Source organism: Branchiostoma lanceolatum, chromosome 6 (genome assembly GCF_035083965.1).
Source record: "Branchiostoma lanceolatum isolate klBraLanc5 chromosome 6, klBraLanc5.hap2, whole genome shotgun sequence".
NCBI lineage: Eukaryota > Metazoa > Chordata > Leptocardii > Amphioxiformes > Branchiostomatidae > Branchiostoma > Branchiostoma lanceolatum.
The window spans coordinates 10,913,319-10,934,491 of NC_089727.1; the positions used below are offsets into that span (position 1 = coordinate 10,913,319).

Below are 21,173 nucleotides of genomic sequence, written 5' to 3' on the forward strand. Positions count from 1 at the left end.
ATTCAAAAGTTCTGAAAATGCCTCCTGACAACAATTTTCTCTCAGCCAAACAAGGACTTCATTTAGTTTTGTTGTGAATTATGTTGGGCTGTAAGCGGATGTGACATTCATGAATACGACACAATTTTCCCATGATGTGGTCAAATGAACCAATGATGAACGGAAAAATTTTGACCTCGTAGTATTCAATTGCATGGTCATCGACACTTTTTAAACTGTGTTTTGAAGACTTGAGGCTCTCATTTTTTTAAATTCTGGCCGTATTACAGATGTTTCATTTAGCATACCTCCCTCAATCCCAATTTTAAAAGCAAAGAATATAGGTACACAGCGAATAAAGATCAACCATAGCGTCTGCAGTACCATTGAGTACTTCAAAACCTACACTTGATCTAGGTGCCAAATGTGGTCACCCATCTTCATCGTTTTTAAGTTATGCCACAACGATGATTTGATCTCGGAAGAAATATTACGTAGTGACCATCTTCTAACAGCCGTAGTTCAACAACAACAAAGCACGGGGCAACCGATCGTTATATCAGATGTCGTTAAGATATTCGGAGATCGTTATTTACTTTCATGAAGATTAATTGGATCCAACGATGTTTCAAAAGATCTGGTGAGAAAAAACAACAACAACAGCATTGCATCCATTGGATGGATCCTGAATATCTTGGGAGCTTGATGTCCTAGAACTCTTGTTCTCATTGTAGACACTCCGGTACCGTATATGAATGTAAGTATATCAGATTTCATCTGGCGACTGTCTATTCCCTAAACCCTGGTAATATAAGTTGCCACTTGGAATCTGATAAAACAGAATATCTTCAGCACCAGGTGGTAACGAATTTACATGAGGTCAAGAGAGGGGCCGACATCAAGAATTAGATCTTCACAGTTTAGTGGCGCTGTCCGTAGGTTAACTCGTGCGCCTTCGTTACAAATGCTGCAGGTTGTGGAGGGTGCCCAGACGAATGGGCAAAACGTGATGAGGGCGATAAACCGGTTGAGCGCTGCACAAAGCAGTGTGTGGTTTCCCAGAATAGTGTAAACAAGTCACTGACATTTTCCAACAGGATATTTTGGAAACAGAATCCACTTTAAAACAAGTTCTTCTTGAAGAGAATTACCCTGGTGGACAGCTTTGAATGTTTCTATTTGATTGTTACCATGTCATGTTGAGTTTAGTTTCACATCTGATGAATAAGATTAAGTGTTACCAAATCGGGGCCTTGCAACCATCCCTCAATAGAGACGGGGGGCGCCATAGACCTTTTGCAACTTATCATCCACAGCTCACTGAGTCACGTGTCTTATCTGCATAACATGACGTCATCTCAGATTGCTCATTCCTTGACAAAGACTGATGTCATACAGTCGAAAATTTGAGTCCGATTTTTGTGTTGGAAATTACAGTTCAAACTTGTTTCAGAAAAACCAAATCTCTCTCTACCGTAGAAGATTTCCATGTTCAACTCCCCTGTGCTGCTTACCCATTGTTTAAGGCACATACAAAGTGACACCAGCTTGCACGGAACCGACGAAAAACAGATGTTTTGTATTTAGTGCTTATGTTTATAGTATATTTTAGAAGGCTATATTTAGAGTTTCATTTTTTAACTCATGAGCTCAAAGACCATAGTTCATATTTTCCTCGTCTGTTTTTAGCGCGGTCATTTTTCAACTATTTCTTATTAAGAAATCTGAAAGGGATAGAAACCATTGCGTTTTGTGTACATGGTGTGCAAAGTTATATCTGTACTAACTTATGTATAACGAGATGCCAAAGAAAGCGTATGGATTGACGGCACAACTGTTGCCAACACCTGGAACACTTATTGTACGCTGTCTAAACCATTGGCAGGATAATATGACAGGAAAGTTTTGATAGTGAACACAAGAAAAATCATGAAATTGCATAAAATCATAAACACGCTGAGAGGATTCAACAAGTTGGAGGGAGTTCATGCTAACGATGCCGCTCGGGAATACGCCGGTTGAATCACCACGTCGTTTATTCTCACATTTCACCCATTCCAAGGCCTGTTTGTCTGCACATGACATATGGTACCAAGTATATCTTAGGCCGCTGCTTTGAGGAAATGCCCATGGGCTTACCAAATCCCTGATAAATGTTTTATGGCATCGACGGGAATAATGATATACAATCCGCCATTTTCGTGAGCAGCCTTGGCAAAGTCTCGCGCCTGGAAACCCGTCGCCATATGCTCATCTATCAGATGTCGATACTGCTGTCGTTTCAAGTCATTTTGTTGGTCTTCAGCTGTCTAGAACTTCATGTGTAGGCATGGATTCGTATAGTCCAAATTAAGTTCCAATCTGGACAAACTAAACATCGAATGTGCTCACCATGGGCATCGCTAACAGCTACAGTCGCCTGTTTTCCATCGCAAGCCGAAAATGTATTCTGTTAAGGAACGAAGAATATGATTTTCTGTAAAATAGTTGCAATGTGATATTGAAAACAGGGAAGTCCCTTGTAGATTTTTGTGATATCTAGAATGATATTTTGCAAAATTCTGTCTATATCTGGTTCCTTCCAATCTAGTTCTATCATCAAACCGTTTTTGCAGTCTTGCTGGTTACCGTACGGTAAATTTTGTTTTGCGTATCAATTACTAAAAGTTAGCTTTAGAATTATAGATGAAGCCTAGATGTTGCTTGTTACTGTGCATCCGGTGACTCTAAGACGTTAATTACAAGTGTGCCCATTGTCAAGGGACACTATCACGGACGCAGCGCGCTGCTGACTTGATTGGCAGCTTTGGAGTCTCACCATATTTTACAGTAGACACTGCAAGGCGAAAAAGATAGAGAAAAACTGTAAACTGAAACAAAATTACTGATGATGCTACCCCTGTTGTTAGAATACAAGTAGGACAACGGAAATCTATATTCAAATTTTGCCCGAGACAGGCCAGCAATGAAGTGCAATCGATAGTACACTTGTAGATTGTCAGTAACGGTTTAACGCTGATGTAAATTTCGAAAAATCCATACCAGCTAGTGCTATTGCAGTAACTTCATTGTTTACAGCCCCAAGGTGTGCGTGGAAGTATACACGAAGGCACACTCATCAGGATGAGAGACAAACGTTCATGAAGGAATGGTTGTGCAGACGTCGCGGTCTCTTCAGCAATAAAACATGACGGCTGAAGGCGTGCTCGGGGATTTATCGGAAATCGAGACTAACAGGGGACCAGTCGGTCAAGTTCTACCGTACCAGCTGAGAAATGTGGATCATCTTACCTTTCTAGCCGTCACCTGTGTGCTGCACGTGAAGACTGCTGTACAGTGAAGATGCCCGCCTATGTCATCATTCTAGACGGTGTTGTCTCCTGCCCGAACACTCAGCCGTCATAGCTTCGACTTACAGTCTTGAATATTTAATTGAATATGCCGTCCTATGAGGAGGGGGTGGTCTGTCTGGTTTAGTATGCGGAGCGATTTCTACCGTTGCCAGCGCTGGCTCATAGAAAATATTTAACTGGTATGTTCTACTGAGTGGAGTAAGAAAATGGACAGAGCTTGGAAAAATCCTCTAATCCTGTACGTAAACGTGGAGGTACACATAGTCAGTTCGACGTATTCATTGTTTCCTGTAGATGCAGAGCATGAACGTCATTCTGTAACTAATGCATTATTGTATGTTAACTTTGATCCTTTAGTCTACATGCTGCAGTGTTCAGGCTTCTGGGCTGTACTAAAGGGTATGTTACCACCCACGCTTTCGAACAACGACATATAGCACTATCTCTGACTGTACATGTAATTGGACGTTTTCTAAAATATTTTAATTTTGACAAATGATGATTCAGTTAAGCTTACATTAGGTGAAAATTTGACAAATTATATTTAAGTTTAGCTTCTTGCAATTTGACAAATGATGTTTCAGTCTAGCTTACATTAGGTGAAAAAAGAGGACGTCTTAAGATTCTTGGTAAATATTGAATGGTGAAACCTATAAAGTACCACAATGTGCTACGATTATCCACCTTCGATACGCACTGAATATACCAGCAATGGTAGAATTGAGCTGGATTCGTGGTGATAATGTACTTATAACAAAGCGCGAATAAAGTGTGATAAAATAAAGTGAATTTTTCTAATACAGTCCCGTGAGGTACCGTATGTTATCCTTTACCATGTAACCACGGGGAATTAATGCAGCTTAAAGAACCGCCGCTGTGGGTGTTTACACGTGAACACGCCTCTGGCATGACTGCGAAAGCCTCCGTCTCATCAACAGACTCACTGTTATCTGCAAGAAATCTGCACGAATTTCCACCAAGGCACACCAGTTCAGCATTGACGTCCAGATAAGTTTAGCATGCCAGCTACGGCGTGCAAGAAACACTTAACGTTGGAGACTCTTTTAATCTTAATCGGGTCTTCGGCGTGGGAGCTTTCTCTGCTTCGCCCTGCGGCACTACTCGCCCACGCCTAGACCACGCCAACAAATTTCATTTAAGTATTTGAAAGGAGCCGTGCGTAGTCGGGATCAACACTGACATCGGAGTAATGAAAAGAAACCTTATACGAGACGACAAAACTACTTCACTTGGGAAGACCAATTTTGTGTAATCTTGTTTTCGTCTCACGGCAGACGACAGCTGTCAAAAAGGGGATAACTACACTAAAAATGCACCTCTGTAAAGAAAATTGCGTTTTACTAAGCAAAGTAACAACAAGAACGTTAAATATTATTTACACACATTTGGACGTTAAACTTCATTTATACACATTTGGACTAAACATAACTTGTGACAATGAGAGGATTAAAATCATTTATGATCAGAAAATCAGAATGCCTCAAAAAGAGTATCTCATTTCCATAAGATGAAAAACAAGACCAAAATGAAGATGATGAAATGAAGCCGCCATCTTGTATGTGCCATAATGTGGTTGATTACTACAAGCGTATCAGTGTCACAAAGATGTGTGGAGGCCACTTGACGAAAGAGGCCGTACATAATGACAGACGTCAAACAAGATTACTGACCACGAACCTTATTACATTCCATAATAGTGCAAAGATTACCAAGGCTACATGAACTCAATTAGCCGGGGGTGATTGAAAAGGAGACGAACTGGAAATTGAAACTGTTGTCGTTTTCATTTTCTTTTTCATGGTCCGTGTACTAGATCTGGTGTCATGCGTTCAAGAATGGTAAGAGGGACTATAGAATAGAATCATTTTTCACTACCTAACCAGATGTCAAATGTCACACAACGAGCACTTGTTTTAAGCCCGCACATTCCCCTGAGACAGCTGCCCTAATGATAAAGCACTCAAAGACCAAAATTGTAGTATACCATGTGTATCTTGTGCCTATGTAACTTCGACACGGGTCCTTGCCAAGAGTTCTATGTTCTATATAGTGAAACTCTACATGGTGAAACTCTCTATGAAAACTAGGTGCATAGGTGCTTCATCCCAAGTACATCTACATTGAGTCGCCACTCTGTTTCATTAGATAATGCTAAGATATTGGACACAAGAACTTGCTTAAGGGGAATTTGGGAAGTTGTATAAATCAGGGCCTTCAATAAACAGAGGCGGGGGCAGGTACCGACTTCCACCCGCCTTTGATCCGTTGCTTACGTCACACGTCACGTGACGGAAGTTGGCATATATCCTGACCAATCGGCTTCAGGATTTATCCTTCATAATAAAGCGATACCTTATAGTAATGGTCCACATTTGTCATGATAGATAAATAAATAAATAAATAGATAAATAAGTATGTATGATAAATGGATAAATGATATCATCAATGAATGTTTATAATAAATAGATATGTGATATATAGATGGATAGATAAAGAATAGATAACTAATATTTATGATAAATGAATAAAGATTCATAATGAATAGATAACTATGATTGATAATATAACACATTTCTAATAAATGAATGATATATTTGTAATGAATGAATAAATGTTTATTTATAGAGAAATGAATCAATATATTTGTCATAATATTTTTCTTAATCTATTGTTGATATGTTCAATCGATCAATACATATAAAGCAATTCTAAATGTTTTGATACAGCAAATAATGTGCAAGTTTGTAATTGAATTTTTATTCCTACAGAAAGTTCTATTCTCACAGAGGAACACGTTGCAAGAAAAAGTGCCACAATTCAGTCGTTTGGTATTTCAAATGCTGTGAAGTAATGACAAATCATAGATAAATGAAAGCATGAATTAATAAATGCACGTTTATCATATGTCGACAAATGCAGGGAGGAATATGTCCGATAAATGTCATAAAATAGTAAGAGACATTTTCTTAAATCTACACATCAGCTCTCTTTCGTATTCACCGCTTTCAGCGACCATCTAATTGCGTATCATTATTCCCACCATACGTCAATCACCCTGAACGTGCGTCGTTCCACAAGTACGTGTTGCTTTTAAACTACGAAACACTACAATATCATTTTCATGACTGGTGAGGAATAAAGCAATCGCTTCATGCGGAACTTGATTACTACAATTTACTTACATAAATCATGTAGCTAATTATATATATATCATTAAGTACTAATGATCATTGAAAAATGTAAATTGTGATGTGAAGTAGATTAACTGTCGAAAGTATGTGTCCTTTGAATATAAATATTCATTCGTATATATATACACATATGGTGTGTATGCCGTTAGTATCCCTATATGCCTACAGAGCCAATTGTTACCCCGTTTTGATTAGGTTCCAATTGCGTCGGTGCCCGCAGGGGTGTAGTCAAATTTGTCTCCTCCCGGTCTTCGCACGAGTAGCTCACGGAGCCTATTTGTTACAGGGCCCCGCTTTGATTTTAAGTCCGAGTTAAAATGATGTCGGGTCCCGGCCGGGCCTACAAATAGCCCGACAACCACAGGGTGTCCCACCGGGCCACGTAGGGGTCACGCCGGAAAAAAACCCAGTCAACTACCCGTCGGGCCTCCCCTTTTCCAATTGGGACCTTAGCATTACCCGTGCGTGTACGTGTGGAGGCGGTTAGTGAAAGGAACTCAACTCCTCAACCTTAATTGACTGTAGTTAGCACGTCTCCTTAGTTCTTGGTTGCTAGGTAACCCTTCAGTTGAAGATTAACTTGGTGGTCCAAGACCCAAGGATGGTTATCAAAGAAACACCGAGTACGTGGCAGCACCGGGGAAATGGGCTCCAAGATTGAGTTGTTCTTTGAGTCGAGCCGACTTAGGAAAAAGCAATTCCACCTTTCTTTTGATGACCTCTCATTCTGATTCACAGCAGACAACGGGCTCGACATCGTGGATGTAAGTCTATCATTCCGCCTTACATGACGTTCTCGGGGGTGACACGAGAGGTGCCGCCGAACCCCTCTGGTCGTTTTGCTTCGTTCCAATGACTTCACATCTCTGTGGCGAAGGTTTAACCTCTTTTGACCTGCAGCGACTGATGTATGAGTCAGGCGGAAGAGGCTATCATCAGGGTATTTGACCGTGTAAAGTTCTCATTTCGTGTCACGTACACGCGGCCAACCGTGTCCCACCCGGCGCCTGGGTGTGCTAAGATACAGCTCTACGATGTAGCATTGACGTTTTACTGTATTCTACAAATATCATAACAAATTTCATGGAAAAACGTTATAAAAGTTATTAAACATGGTCAACGACCTCATGGTTTGTCAAGGGCGGTCGGCAGACCAGCTATATCATAGACGTACCACACTACTTCAAGGACGGGGGTGTCGGCCTTTAGTGCTAAAGTACCTGAAAATACTGCTCGGGGAACCAAACTCCCCATGCTTCTTCGGGACCTCAACCACTAGAATTGATTGATACGAATCCATCAAAAGGAGTCGTCTTAGGTGCGTACACAAAACGTCTGGTATGCACTCAGGTTTCTATAGGTTCAATTTGTGCTGCTCTACATAGTCCTGCATAGATCATGCCCCTGACAAACTTCAAGGTTTTGTGTGTTCAAATATCTAATTTAATCTTTAGTGGCTACTACTATAAATTTCAAAGTACATTGAAGAGTGGCTGGCTGTCTTTTTAAAGTTTACAGCAGCTCAATGGACAGGGTAGATTTATACTCGTTGATGAAGGTTAGACATCCAGGTAGTAAGATACGCCAAAAATAGTTACTCAAGCAACTGGATAAAATTTCGAAACAGTTAGACGTTTTAGACAGCATCCGCTATCTTTTATCAGTCACTGATGAAAGATAGCGGATGCTGTCTGAAACGTCTGACTATTTCGAAATTTTATCCAGTTGCTTGAGTAACTTTTTTTAGATTTATACTCCCCTCTTCCTTTTTAATGGCACAGTTTTCTGAACTTAAACAGCACTACATGATAACTGTAATACCTTTACATGTTACTTTGGGGGTCCTGGTATTTTTCCATGGGATTTGGCAACTATATTTCAAGTGTCAGTGAATAGTTTTATCAGCAGTCTCCACACACAACCAGAAGGATTTAACCTGCCGACTCTTCAGTGGACCGTCTGCCGCCTGTTTTAGAAGCGATCTTAAACAGTGAAAAGCAGGATCATTTCATTTTTGTCTAATAAGATAGCCTAGAAATCTCTCAAATGTATTTGTGAGACAAATCTTAACAAAGAGCGCAGACATTGTGAATTTAAAGTTGTAAAGGGAGTCGTGTTATGTGTCCTTCGAAATATTGTGTCCATGAATTTTTGATGATATTCTAAAAACCCAGAAAGAAGAACAATTCTTGGTATGAAAGGATAATAATCAGCCAAAGTATTATAATAGGAAACATAAAGAAAGCCTTAATCCTCCGATTAACCCAAATTTCTTTATTGTGACCTATTTGATTTTCTATGTAATTCTATCTGTCATTCCGAGAGTATTTTCTTTTAAGCGAAATACAATAGCAACGACGTAAATGAAGTGGACGATTTCAAACTTAAGTGGGGGGTCACATTGATTCTGTTTTCCCTTTTTTTAAATCAAAGAAGAAGGATGTTATTCTTCAAAGTTCCTATTTGCCTCCTAAACGGCCACAATCGAACTTTTATGAGAACATAATGACAGTTTATTACACGCTTCACTCTAAACAATGACGTCAAATGGAATCACCCTGGCTGGTCTTGATATACACAACACCAGTATCGTGTTGATTTACATAACCCTTCCTCGTGGTGCAATCAAACATACGATGTTTTCTGCAAGGATCTTTCTCATCTATTTGCTGCACTTCTTATATTACACAGGTAAGTTTATAATGATTCAACTTCAATAAGGCCAATTATTTCTGAAATATTCCTGCAAAATGAACTACGCCTGGAGGTGACTTCTTATACAAATAGTTTTCTTCTGCCATGGAGTATTTTCGCGAAGACACGTGAAAACTTATAGATGTTTTAGATAATATAGACCTTTTGATAGTAGCTACCGCTTGAGGTGAAAACGTATAATTGGATGAAGTAGCATCCATTTATGATATCACGTTTTATCAATCCTAACTCAGTGTTGATTCTGGATCAAAGTTGAACTCTACTTGCCAACACACAAAGATTTCCTTCCAATTCTGCCCAATTTCGCACAGAGTACAATGATAATAAACTGGTGGGCGCACCGACTAATAGGTATCTAAACCAGCTCAGAAAAGGACAAGAAATAACCATGCCTTTAAGTATCAGACTTTTCAACCTAGGATTGATGGGTTTAAAAAATCGTATTTTCCTAGAACTATCGTAGAGTGGAACTCGTTGCAACCAAGTACCGTGGAAGCATCCTCATTAGACAGCTTTAAACAATGCATTCAGAGAGATATGCGAAGGTTATACGTGACAGGTCGTTCGGCGTAATATAACCAGCTGCTGCTGCGCCGCGTGCCTGCGAAGCTGGTGTGTTACGCCGAATAGCGGTTATACCGGCTATATAGATACAGATACAGATAATGAATGATACGTCCGAGTCTTTGTGCTTTTAAAACTGTGTTGTGTAACACGAACACACTTCGGACTCAAGTATCAACTAGAATAACTTCCGAACAAACAAGACAAAAGTGAAAAGTAGATAGTGAGATTAACAGTGACGAGTATTGTTTATATAGTGGTCTCAAAATGGCAAGCAGTACAAGAAACACAGGTTTTTACGGACAACATATTAGTATATCTCTATCTGCTTCAAAACGAAATGTTGTTTAAAGAGGCTATTAGGAATATAAATAGTATTTTGCCTCAAAGCTGATACCTGTCATTTGACATACACCTTATAATCAGCGTAATATCTTGTATAATTGTAAACACATAACTGTATACAAAGACCTAGTTCCGTCAACTGTGCATTTAGCATTCTAGGCATGAATATGCGAATAAAGGTTGGTTTACCGAGTCCCTGTTGATAACAAAATTGAAATACAGTAGCTGGCTAGGCTGGGTTTCTTATTGAATGCTTAATGGATGCTGCCTGAGCCTTTAATGTGTGTACGACTTGACTTGAGCAACAATCTCAATAGTTGTAGATTATGTATGCTTTTCTGTTGGTAATGGGGTCTGAATTATTAAGTGACAGCTTATCAAAAAGAGGTTGACGGCATTGTGGACCGTTTTAACAATCAGAATCATGTGGGGCAAGCTAGGCAGGAGACAGGACATTATCAATACGAAATATCATTCATTTGTATCGCAAAGAAATCTCATGCTTTTTATCCTTTTAAAAATGATTTCTATACATTAGATTTGTTGGTTGGTTGGTTGGTTGGTTTGTTGGTTGGTTGGTTAGTTGGTTGGTTGGTTGGTCTAGCCTCTGTCCTAGTGTCCACAGGCCATTCATTCCAACGAAATGTTTGTTTGTTTATTAAAACATAAACCGTGTTTCAGTATGTTGCGTTTTATAAATGATTCTCAGGACCACAAGTAGACGCGTTCTCGATAACTGCCCAGTATGCCGTGACGTCCCAATGGCCTCGGCACTTTAGCTCCAGGATTATTCTCAGTCTCCCGTACGGTGTCAACGATGGCTGGACCATCACGCTCAACTTCGACAGAAGAGTCGACAGCATTGAGGTAAAGAATCATATACTATCTCATACCAATATATGTTCTCATTACAGAGGATAGAGATAACTTAAATGACACAACAAAAATGCGGGGACTTCAGTAATGTCTTCTACAATTTTACATGCACAAAGTTAGATACAATGCAAAAATCATGACGATGAATGACGTAATATGGTAATCTTTTTTGAGAGCCGTATTACTTTATATAATATTTTATTCCAATTAGATCTGGCGAGCTGAAATCACAGGTACCAGTACCAACCGTGACACGTATCATCTTTCAAACATATCTGACAACCGCGACCTGCCGGCTGGGAACTATGAGATCACATTCAACGCTGTGTACTCAGGAACCCAGCCTGTGCTGACATCCATGGACTTCAACGGACAACTCATGTACGGGGACGCAGGGGCTGGTAGTCAGAGCACTGCAGTACCACCAACGACCGCTACTCCAACTGTTGCACCTGCCCAAGTAACGGCTTCACCAACAACAACGGATGCCCCAACTATTGCACCTGCCCAAGTAACGGCTGCACCAACAACGGATGCCCCAACTATTGCACCTGCCCAAGTAACGGCTGCACCACCAATAACTGCTGCCCCTGTACCTGTACCAGCACTAACCACCGAGGTTCTTGTTTTTTCTGATTTTCTTTTCTTCTATTTGTCGGCATAGAAGTGTGCAGCAAGTTATTGAATTTCTATACATATCCGAGTAAGGAAGAAGTCGATGAAAAAGCAGTTTTAACTATTTTAAAGAAATAAGTACGCTATCATGTTTTCACGATTGAGGATTCAAAATATAGTTCAAATTATATGTAACTTTCCATACTAGTTAGGAGAAGATAAACACAGTAAACATATAACGTAATATGACTAAATATACATTACATGTTGGCTTAAGCAAGGGCAATTTGTAGGATGGCAAGTCGCTAAAGAAATATTGTCTGACAGGCTGAAGACCTGAACTGTGGTGACAATGCTGAGCAAGCACCGGGGGCCCAGGGAGGAGGCTATGGGGGTCTGTCCGGAGTGTGTTCAAAAGGTGAGTGGCATAGTGCCAGACCATGGTCCGATTTACAAATTGACAGTATTTTTTCACCTCTATCAAAACTAAGTGCATTTGTAGTCATGTATTCCAACCATCAGAGCCCCACTATCCTAGACAAGGTGACAACAACGTGTTTGAGACTACTATGCTTTGTTTTCTTCAAGTGTATCATAATCGTCTCCCCACATATAGGATCGTTGCGACGCACACCAGCAATTCGCACAGCAATGTGGCGTGTTCTGGGAGGCCACGCCCTTGCCAATCATCTCATCAACGTGATCCAATCAGAAAGCAGAATGGATTGCTGCTCAGAGTGCCTGAATGACGTTGACTGTTGCTCCGTGAACTACGATGAGAACACCGGGCGATGTGAGCTGAACGGAACGGATGGGCGCACCTGTCCCACCTCAGTTGTGCATCGTGAGGGGTCCGCATTCTATCAGCCCATGGAGTGATATGATTCTAAGGTCCCCTTTCCACTAGAATGCGATCCCTGAGCGACTTGTGAGCGACCAAAATTGAATTTGTGTGATCATGACCATTAAAGCTTGGTTTCATGATCGGCATACCACGATGTAAAAGTGTGACGTAAAAGACAACAAAACACACAAAACCTAAATTTAAAAAAAAAAATCGTTCCTTGTCTAGAAATTCGTATCCGTCTAGTCTTTGGTCTCTCAGCGGTTGCAGCGCGGTCGCAGTCTGTGGTGGAGAGGGGGCGTTACCGACATATCTCAAGATACGACATAGAACGTGTTATATCTTATTGATACTAACGATGCACAACTTTGTTATCAAGGCATTTAATAATGATTCACTTCTGTCGCCGTGTTTTGCCTAAATTAAGGTTTGAATTGTTCGCAACATAGTATGGAAATACTGTATACAGTCAAACCTGTATTAGCGGTCACCTTTGCATAGCGGCCACCTGCCCATAGTGGTCACTTTTTGTCGGTCCCTTGGATTTTTCCCATTGACATAAGCATTAAGAATTAGGCTATAGCGGCCACCTGTCCAACGCGGTCGCGGCCAGACGATTTTCGGTCCCGCGAGTACAGTAACACTGCCGATAACGGTCACGGCGCGCCGATAGAAGCCGCATCGCCACCGCACGCCGGGTTCAAAATCTTCATTTTTTCACGCAGTTATCAAATTTATGTGGACTCAACTGGATAGGATCATAATAAAGAAAACCAGAATGTTTTATCTTTGTTAGAAAATCCATGGTTTGACGCGAAGTCAAGTATAATTTTCTTCACATGGCAAACGTTTGTACATCGAGGTAAAATTGACCATTTCTGTGCATTTCGACTGGACAAATATTACGGCAGCTTTTTGGAAAATACAACCCACACATGTACCTGATGCGGTAAGTTCGCGAAATGTTTGAATGTCGGCCCAATTTCCGTTTTCACCGGGAATTCATTCAAATTGTGCTCAAAACGTGTTTCGCGCAATTTTCAAAATGGCGCTGATACAAACTGGATTGGTAGCAGCATAAAGGTCAACGGAAGACACCACTGTTACGGAGGTATAATATACTAAATTAATTTTGCTGCAAAGTATCACTGAGGATGATTACTAAACCAAAAGCTTCAAAATGAATGTGGATAATATTACTATGATGTAAAATTTGGGCTGTTGCAATTTTCTGAAAAGACAAAAAGCCCTCAAAAGAGCGACCTTCTTCTGAGTACCCTATTAGCATAATGGTAGATGCTGATCAACACAAGCCACGCGGGAACCGAACCAACACAACAAGAGACTAAGGAAAATTGTCGCCACGATTTTATGTTTGAAAACGGTCGAAAACGAACAGTAAGTGGCAACTGAGCAACATGTATTTTGTTCTTAACTAACTTGGAGTAAAAGAACAACAATCGAACTTCTAAAATGTGCCTTACATGTGTACTGTACGGTGAATAAATGTATCTCAGTGGGTACTGAAAACATGTGTCACTCGTGGTCAATTAATCAACATTTTCTCCATAGCGGCCACCTGTCCTTAGCAGCCAGTTTTGGCCAGTCCCTTGAGTGACCGCTATAGACAGGTTTGACTGTATATGCATGTTCACTGTAAAGAAAGGATGACTCCTAATGTTGTAAGTGTTGGCAAGAGTGTTGTTGAATATCAGAACGCGAGGAAAGAGGTATTTTTCTTCCTTGAGCTATCCTTAAAAGTTTGTATGAGTTATTTCCGTCTTTAGTTCATAACGACTTCATTATGATTTCAATCAATATAACGTAATAATAAACAACTTCGAGTTAATAATAAACAACTTCGAGTACATTATTAACATGAGATAATACATGTATATATGACGCGTGCAAATGGGCTTATAATTAATGAATCAGGTATATTCTAATCTATATAGTTTGGCCAACGGTTTATAAAGCTGATGAAGTTTAAGGTGTTTTTGGCGTCGTGTTTTTATGAGTATTTTAAATTCTTAAGGGCTAATCCCAAGTCTATAGTTTCAACACGAGTCAGCTCAGTGTCAAGGGCAGCCATGTTGTTGTCTCTTTCGCCCCCTCTTCAAAAATAGTCACGTGACTTCCGCTGGCAATTTTCCGAAGTGACGCTGCATGAACTGGTGTTTCTAAATTCTCTTTTGATTTAGCCGGCCCAACTGATATAGAGTGTTAGTCTGGTGAAAGCTTGTTTGTAATATCATGCATTGTTGCCGAGTTATGAGTTCTTAAGGGCTTTTTTTTTCGTTTTGCCATGGTATCAAAACATATGATCACCTATGGGATGCTATGGTAGGTCAAAATTCGCTACGTGACTGGCATATTGCGTGTTCCTTTGCAATTATGTCGAATCCAAATCATCTAAAGTTGCCACTTTGCCTCGGTGTTACGGCTTTAGGACAGTCTTGACTACATCAAGTTTACTTTAAAAAGAACTCAGGCATCAATAGTGTATACAGTGACACTCGGGTTAACTCATGATAGTATACGTTCGAGTGCACCTAATCGCTATGTACTATATGTCCATGACCGCAAAATCCTAAGGTAAGGGCACGTGCATTAAAACAGTGAAACCTTACACAAGAGCTCATATAGTTGCTCATAACACCCTCAAGATAAGTGACGACTTTTGTCTCTCAGGAGCTGAGACAGCTGTGTTACAAAAACATGACACATCTAGTTGACATACAAGTTGGCGTTTATGTGAGATATACAGACTCTTAAAGTAGTTACATTCGAAATAGGTTCCCATAGCATACATTGAATTAATTCAATTCACAACTATAGCGGACAGTGACACCAAGTGCAAAAATATATTGCAACAAGCGGTTCAGTTATCTTTGCATGTATGTAGTAAATGTGTTTGACTGGGAAAAGAAGATGTCATAATATTGATTTTAATCATTGAACCATATGCGTTATCACGTTTTCTCCGGTGTTGTAACTGTGCTTAGATTAGTCATTCCTTGATCTATTATCATTTAGTGTTTATACTGCCTCTACCTGATTTGTTTTGAGTTATGGGAAACATATATATATATATATAATCTTTCTATTTTTTTCATTGTGGTGTCTTATACGCCCACGTTCTGGGCAAGATACAATAAAAGACAACATAAACCTTCATTCATTGATTAACATATGGCGGCTACAATTACAGTGCTTTTTATTAGACTAACTCTATATGACACCAAATAATGGCAAAGTCTCTACTCATTTGATTTGCCGTGGAAGATGGTCCAATAATGTAAGAGTCTACCCTAAAGTTTTGATTTACATAGTATCAATTAGCTTATTTTCTATTCTCCAGAACCTGAGCAAATCTATGCGTTAAACCAGCTTCCTGTATGTGGGATCTGTCCGGACGCCTGTCCAGAAATCCCCCGTTCTGTTTCTTCAGTCGCTCGTCTTGCCGAAGATAGCTTCGGTTATCCAGCTGAAATAACTATAGTACAGCTCACTCTGGGCGGTGTCATCGTCTGGAACGGCAGCGTCGCCTTCCTCCTGGGTGTCTGTTCCCTCACAGGCGCTAGGTGACAATGTTTCGTCAACTGGATCGGCCCTCTCCTGGGTGTCGGTTCCCTCGCGGTCGCTGGGTGGCGCTGTTTCGTGAAGGGAAATGACCATGGTGTTGGCCCTCTTCCGGATGTCAGTGCCCCCCTGGTCGTTAGGTGGTAGGGCTTCTCCGACTTCAAGAGACACTACAACCATGTCGTTGACGTTGGGATCGCTAGGTGGCAGGGTTTCATCAATGGGATGGACAATGGTGTCTGCTGCGTCAGGACCGCTAGGTGGACGGGGAATGACCCATTCAGCAAATGCACTCACTTTCGCAGTTTCACAGGCGATGTTGCTGCTGTTGACCATGAAGAAGTCCACCTCTCTCTCAAGAGCGACCTCTTCGGCGGGGCCGGTTCGGTCCTGGGATCCTAGTTTATCGTCGGCTGCTTGCGTCACTAAAAGCACGTTGTTATACGAGCCATACTTGTTCATCACAGACGGCTGTATTGAAAGGGAAGAAAATGAGCTCAGCGCTCGTGGATTGTTTGTCCGATATGTACAGCCTTGCATACATTTCTTATCATAGTCCTTGATTATAATTGTGGCAGCGTTTCTCTCTCTCTCTCTCTCTCTCTCTCTCTCTCTCTCTCTCTCTCTCTCTCTCTCTCTCTCTCTCTCTCTCTCTCTCTCTCTCCTTCTCTCTCTCTCTCTCTTTCTCTCTCACTCTCTCTGTCTCTCTCTGTCTCTCTCTCCACTCTCTCTCACTCTCTCTCTCTCTCTGATTTTCACTTCTCTTCTTGCTCACTCCAATTAGCACAAAATTGATATTATTGTAACAATTAAGTTCCCCCATCTAACAACGAGGACAATTGTCATTTATACTGCATGATTTACCTGAGTGCCGTCATGGGTCCACCGCTGTTTGTCTATGCAGAATTTGTACTCGTATCGGCCGTGCGGCAGGCTCAAACGAGCAACGTACTCTTCACTGTCCTTGCTGCAAAGTAGAACAAAATACAGCAGGTCATGTTACAGGTGAGTGAAATGGTCTTTAGATAGCGACAAAGCGACCCGAGAGGCACAGACAATCTTTTATTCCTATTATGAAATAGTATTCGGTACACCAGAACACAATTGCCTGTCATGATCATGAGTCTTAACTGAGCATGCTTTTAGATTATGAGTAGGTTTAGACTATTTTGTGCATAACTGTGTCGCTTTTGACAGTCAAGTTTTTAAATGGTCTAATGTAGTTCTGATGAAATAGCTGTACTTGTTAATGCCAACACCAGGCTATTGCTATTGCTATTAGCCTGCAATGGTGGTGTTATAGATAAAGTTCAAAGTTCAAAGGTATTATTTTCATTTTATGTAAACATGTCCAACTCTAAAGCAAAATGAGTTTAATTTCAAAATTTCTTAAAAGCCCCCAACCCCTGTAAATTTTTGCCTTCTCTTACCTTTTGGCAAGTTTTTTCCCTTCCTTCCACGCATTCCAACTGCCGACCACGCACACATCTCCGGTGGGCTCTCCTTTCCACACAATCTCCACCTCACCGTATTCTGCCATTTCAGTCTATGGACAAGAATAACTTTTGTTAGCATTATCTGGCGTCGTTGGAAAAAAGGCATACCTCAAATGTACACATGATGCAATGGCATGGCCTCGCGTTGACCAAAATCATAAGATCTTGTCTCTTAAAAGAACTAAGAACTAAGCAGCCTCACACTTTGACGGATTCGTAGCAATCAGTCTGCCTCCTTACCTGCGTTAGTGATAACACTTATCGGAGCGTGGGAAAATATGCAAATCTAGATAGCAGTAACCTACTGACCAGCGTTTACTTTGTTCGAAAATTGATGCTGCCCATCCCACAAGCATATTTGTATGTCTGAATTTCCCAAATGGTTCACAAGATTTTTTTTACATCCTATGCAAAAATTTTGTTACATTGCATGCATCTATAATCTTCATCGGTGTCAACATAGTGATTTACCTTGGACAATGTGTCTCCGTAGACAGTGTAGACTGCACTTGTCTCTTCATTCGGCAGGGGGCATTCGTTTCCGATGTTGGCAACCATTTTGAGTGTATGTCTATTAAAGAAAAAGAAACCCTCAACATGCTGTCACAGAAACTCAGTGGATTCTGACTCGACTAGAATGACTTTTGTTTAGGTATCCTGTTTGCTTTATTTTGATTTTAACCACCAAGAAAAAAATACCCCCCAAAAAACCTACAAAACAAGGAAAAACTACTTAGTGCGATGTAAAGGAGCTATAGAGACATCTTAAATAACATGTAACTTTGCATATGCCAAGTGGTTTGTAGAGATATGAATCCTGGTTACGTGGCTGCCCAGTTTGTCCCACTCGCGTATGGACTAACTTAATCCGAGGCAATAATAATCGCCAGTACTGTAAATGCAGAAATGTTCCTGAAGGTTTCATATGTTCGCGGTTTCAGCGACGACCGTTTCACCGCGAGCATAAAACTAAGTAAACGCCAACATTTTGTCCAATATTGTAGCACTATGTGACTATAGCACTGCCTAAAAACCACCGCAAACACTCAATTTTCCCCTTAGCGCGAAATAAAAACCACGCGAACTTAAATGCACTTACAGTATCTCTGTTATTCTATGTCGGTATGTCGTGTGGATAATGTTTCTTCTTACATAAATGTATTTGATGGTTAAGGGTCGAGGCCATGTTGACCTAATTAAGATTACTGTAAATGCATTTAAGTTTCTTCACGCTAAAGGGGAAAATGGAGTGTTCGCGGTGGTTTTAAGTTCGCGGCAGTTCTATAGACATATACTGCTACAGACAAAATATTCGCGGTGGTTTAAGTTTACGGTGAAACGGTCGCCGCGAAAACCCTGAACATATAACCACCGCGAACATTTCATACAAGACATAACCAGTTCAGTAGATTTGCTAAGGTATATGCACAATGTACCACCAGACTGTGACATGCATGTGCAGCTCAAACCAAGATGGTCAGGGTCCGACAAAAGATCTACCACTTGTTGAATAATCGTTCCCATACTTCAGTCAGCTTGTTTATTTTGCAGGACCAACGAAGCTTTTGATTCAGACACCACCATGGAAGTAAAACGTGGCTAATTTCTCTCTCTTTGGGCAACAGCACAGGTGGACAGTATATAACGAAGAGCTCTGTGATAGAACTATAAACTAAGCGTAATGGAACAATAAATGACGAGGGTTGTCACTTGGTTCCCGCCAAAAGCATGGCAATCTTTTTCCCACGGCCCCCACTCAAACCAACGACAGCTAGTTTTCCCACTATCCATAGATAGAATGTATACACTGCAACACAAGTTCTAAAGTTTTCTTGCAAAATGTGCAACATAAGAAAAGCAACTAGCAACAGGCTGACGTCTAGAATTCTAATATGAATAAAACACTTGATCACTGGGCCAGAAACTACGGTAACTGGAAAAGGCTTCAGTAACGTGAAATCCCATTCTGTCATTTTTCATCCTAAGTGACGATTACAAAAGCTCACATACTGAACTATAAGTAGTAAACACAATGATGTACGTAACATACCAAGACGACGTACTTCAGATCTGCGAGTGACTGTAACGACGGGACGTGCTTCTCCGGGTCTTCTCAGTGACGTTTGCAAGGCGTGACGCGACCGGGCCTGTATCCTTCGGTATGTCACGTGATCCAGGTGACCAATGATAAATCAACCAAGACTTGCAGTCACGATCCTATTATAATCACTAATGGAGATAGATTGTATATAATTGTGGATGTATCTAAAAGACAGCCTTTTAAGACATTCAGGGACCCGTAGTTATATTTCTAGATGTATGTATATAGAGCGACACACAATCAGCAAGAACACACACACACACACACACACACACACACACACACACACACACACACACACACACACACACACACACACACACACACACACACACACACACACACACACACACACACATACACACACACACACACACACACACACACACGCACAAACACACACACACACACACACACACACACACACACATCTGTTGACTTTGCCACCGACTATTGGACTAGTTCGGGTGAAAACTATTTAGCAACCAGGCCGGCTGAAGAGGAGGGGGTCTGTTCAGGTCATGATGCGCATCACGTTCTGACTGAGACACGCAGTGTTGCATTACATTTGAAATACATCATACATGACGCAATTCTTTTTTGTTACGGACTCGGGAGTTTATTCTGTTGTATCGCTGGATGCAAACCTATGCTATAATAATTGCTTTGTATAAAGGAGAGTCGTGGCAACGGATTTTATCTTTGTTGTTCTTCGTATTCGCCATGAGAACTGACTTTTACATGATACACCTCGACATGTGGACCTGACCCAAAGTGCACGGTAACTGGTAGCGTTACGTTACGTGATGACTACAGCAAAAGTGGCACCGTGGAGGAAACAAGGAGAGGAGTTGATCAATCTTTCTTTCGTCTTGTACGGTGAAAACACATAGCCACTCGTTGCCAGACAATTTTACACCGGTGCACGGCAGGTTGAATAATCAAGACCTCCCCGCCAGTATCGCTTCTTCAAAGGGATTCCAACGATACTGTGGAGATTACATATCCCCTATATAGCTAGTACCGACGCATTTCCTTTACCTCGTTCCAGACGAATAAGCAGCTACGTGCATATTCAACACTGTGTTGTACGTGCTGTGTATACGTTAAGTAGTATAATGGAACAAAGGGGCGGATTCGACTACATATTGACATGCGATATTCCCTACATTGTAAATATAAGACAGCGCCTGTACAAAAAAGGGTGGATCGACATTAGAGATTCCACCAACAAATTTACTTGGAAACAGCTCCATCCTACATACTTCATATAGTCTCTTGTAAAAAAAAAAAGTGCGACACAGAGTTGCTATATCAACTTCTCGTACTTCATTCTTTTGAATCCAAGTGGGGTTCACGATTTTAGAAACGCCCACGCGCAAAGAGAAGTAGCCAGTGGCGCGTGAACGTTGAGCAACATAACGGTAATAAAATGCGTAGGAACAACACCCCCTCCCCCACTCCTCATTTACAATTCAGCAACATGTGAAA

At 40.9% G+C, this 21,173-nt stretch overlaps 2 protein-coding genes and 1 long non-coding RNA gene across 5 annotated transcripts in view; 1 reads left to right on the forward strand and 2 right to left on the reverse strand.

The window, feature by feature from the left end:
* The window catches only part of LOC136436542 (relaxin receptor 1-like), a 40,547-nt gene extending 36,933 nt beyond the window's left edge, over positions 1-3,614 (reverse strand). For both annotated transcript variants that reach the window (XM_066430588.1, XM_066430587.1), the window contains exon 1: positions 3,271-3,614. The gene's annotated coding sequence lies outside the window, so the exon portion shown is untranslated. The remainder of the gene's footprint in view (positions 1-3,270) is intronic.
* Positions 3,615-11,811: 8,197 nt separating this feature from the next.
* Positions 11,812-15,463, forward strand: LOC136436544 (uncharacterized). Its single transcript, XR_010756054.1, has 2 exons — positions 11,812-12,077; positions 12,276-15,463. It is a non-coding gene; the product is annotated as an uncharacterized lncRNA (long non-coding RNA).
* LOC136436543 (uncharacterized) lies at positions 15,235-20,106 on the reverse strand. 2 transcript variants are annotated; one of them, XM_066430589.1, is made up of 5 exons: positions 19,632-20,106; positions 18,053-18,152; positions 17,516-17,631; positions 16,950-17,052; positions 15,235-16,556 (listed from the first exon to the last, which is right to left on the reverse strand). In XM_066430589.1, exons 2-5 carry the CDS (start codon positions 18,137-18,139, stop codon positions 15,951-15,953), a joined length of 912 nt encoding a protein of 303 aa, XP_066286686.1. In that variant the 5' UTR covers positions 18,140-18,152; positions 19,632-20,106; the 3' UTR covers positions 15,235-15,950. The 2 variants fall into 2 exon arrangements, with proteins under 2 accessions (XP_066286686.1, XP_066286687.1); XM_066430590.1 differs by lacking the exon at positions 19,632-20,106 and having other exon boundaries at positions 18,053-18,426.
* Between the last annotated feature and the right edge of the window lie 1,067 nt (positions 20,107-21,173).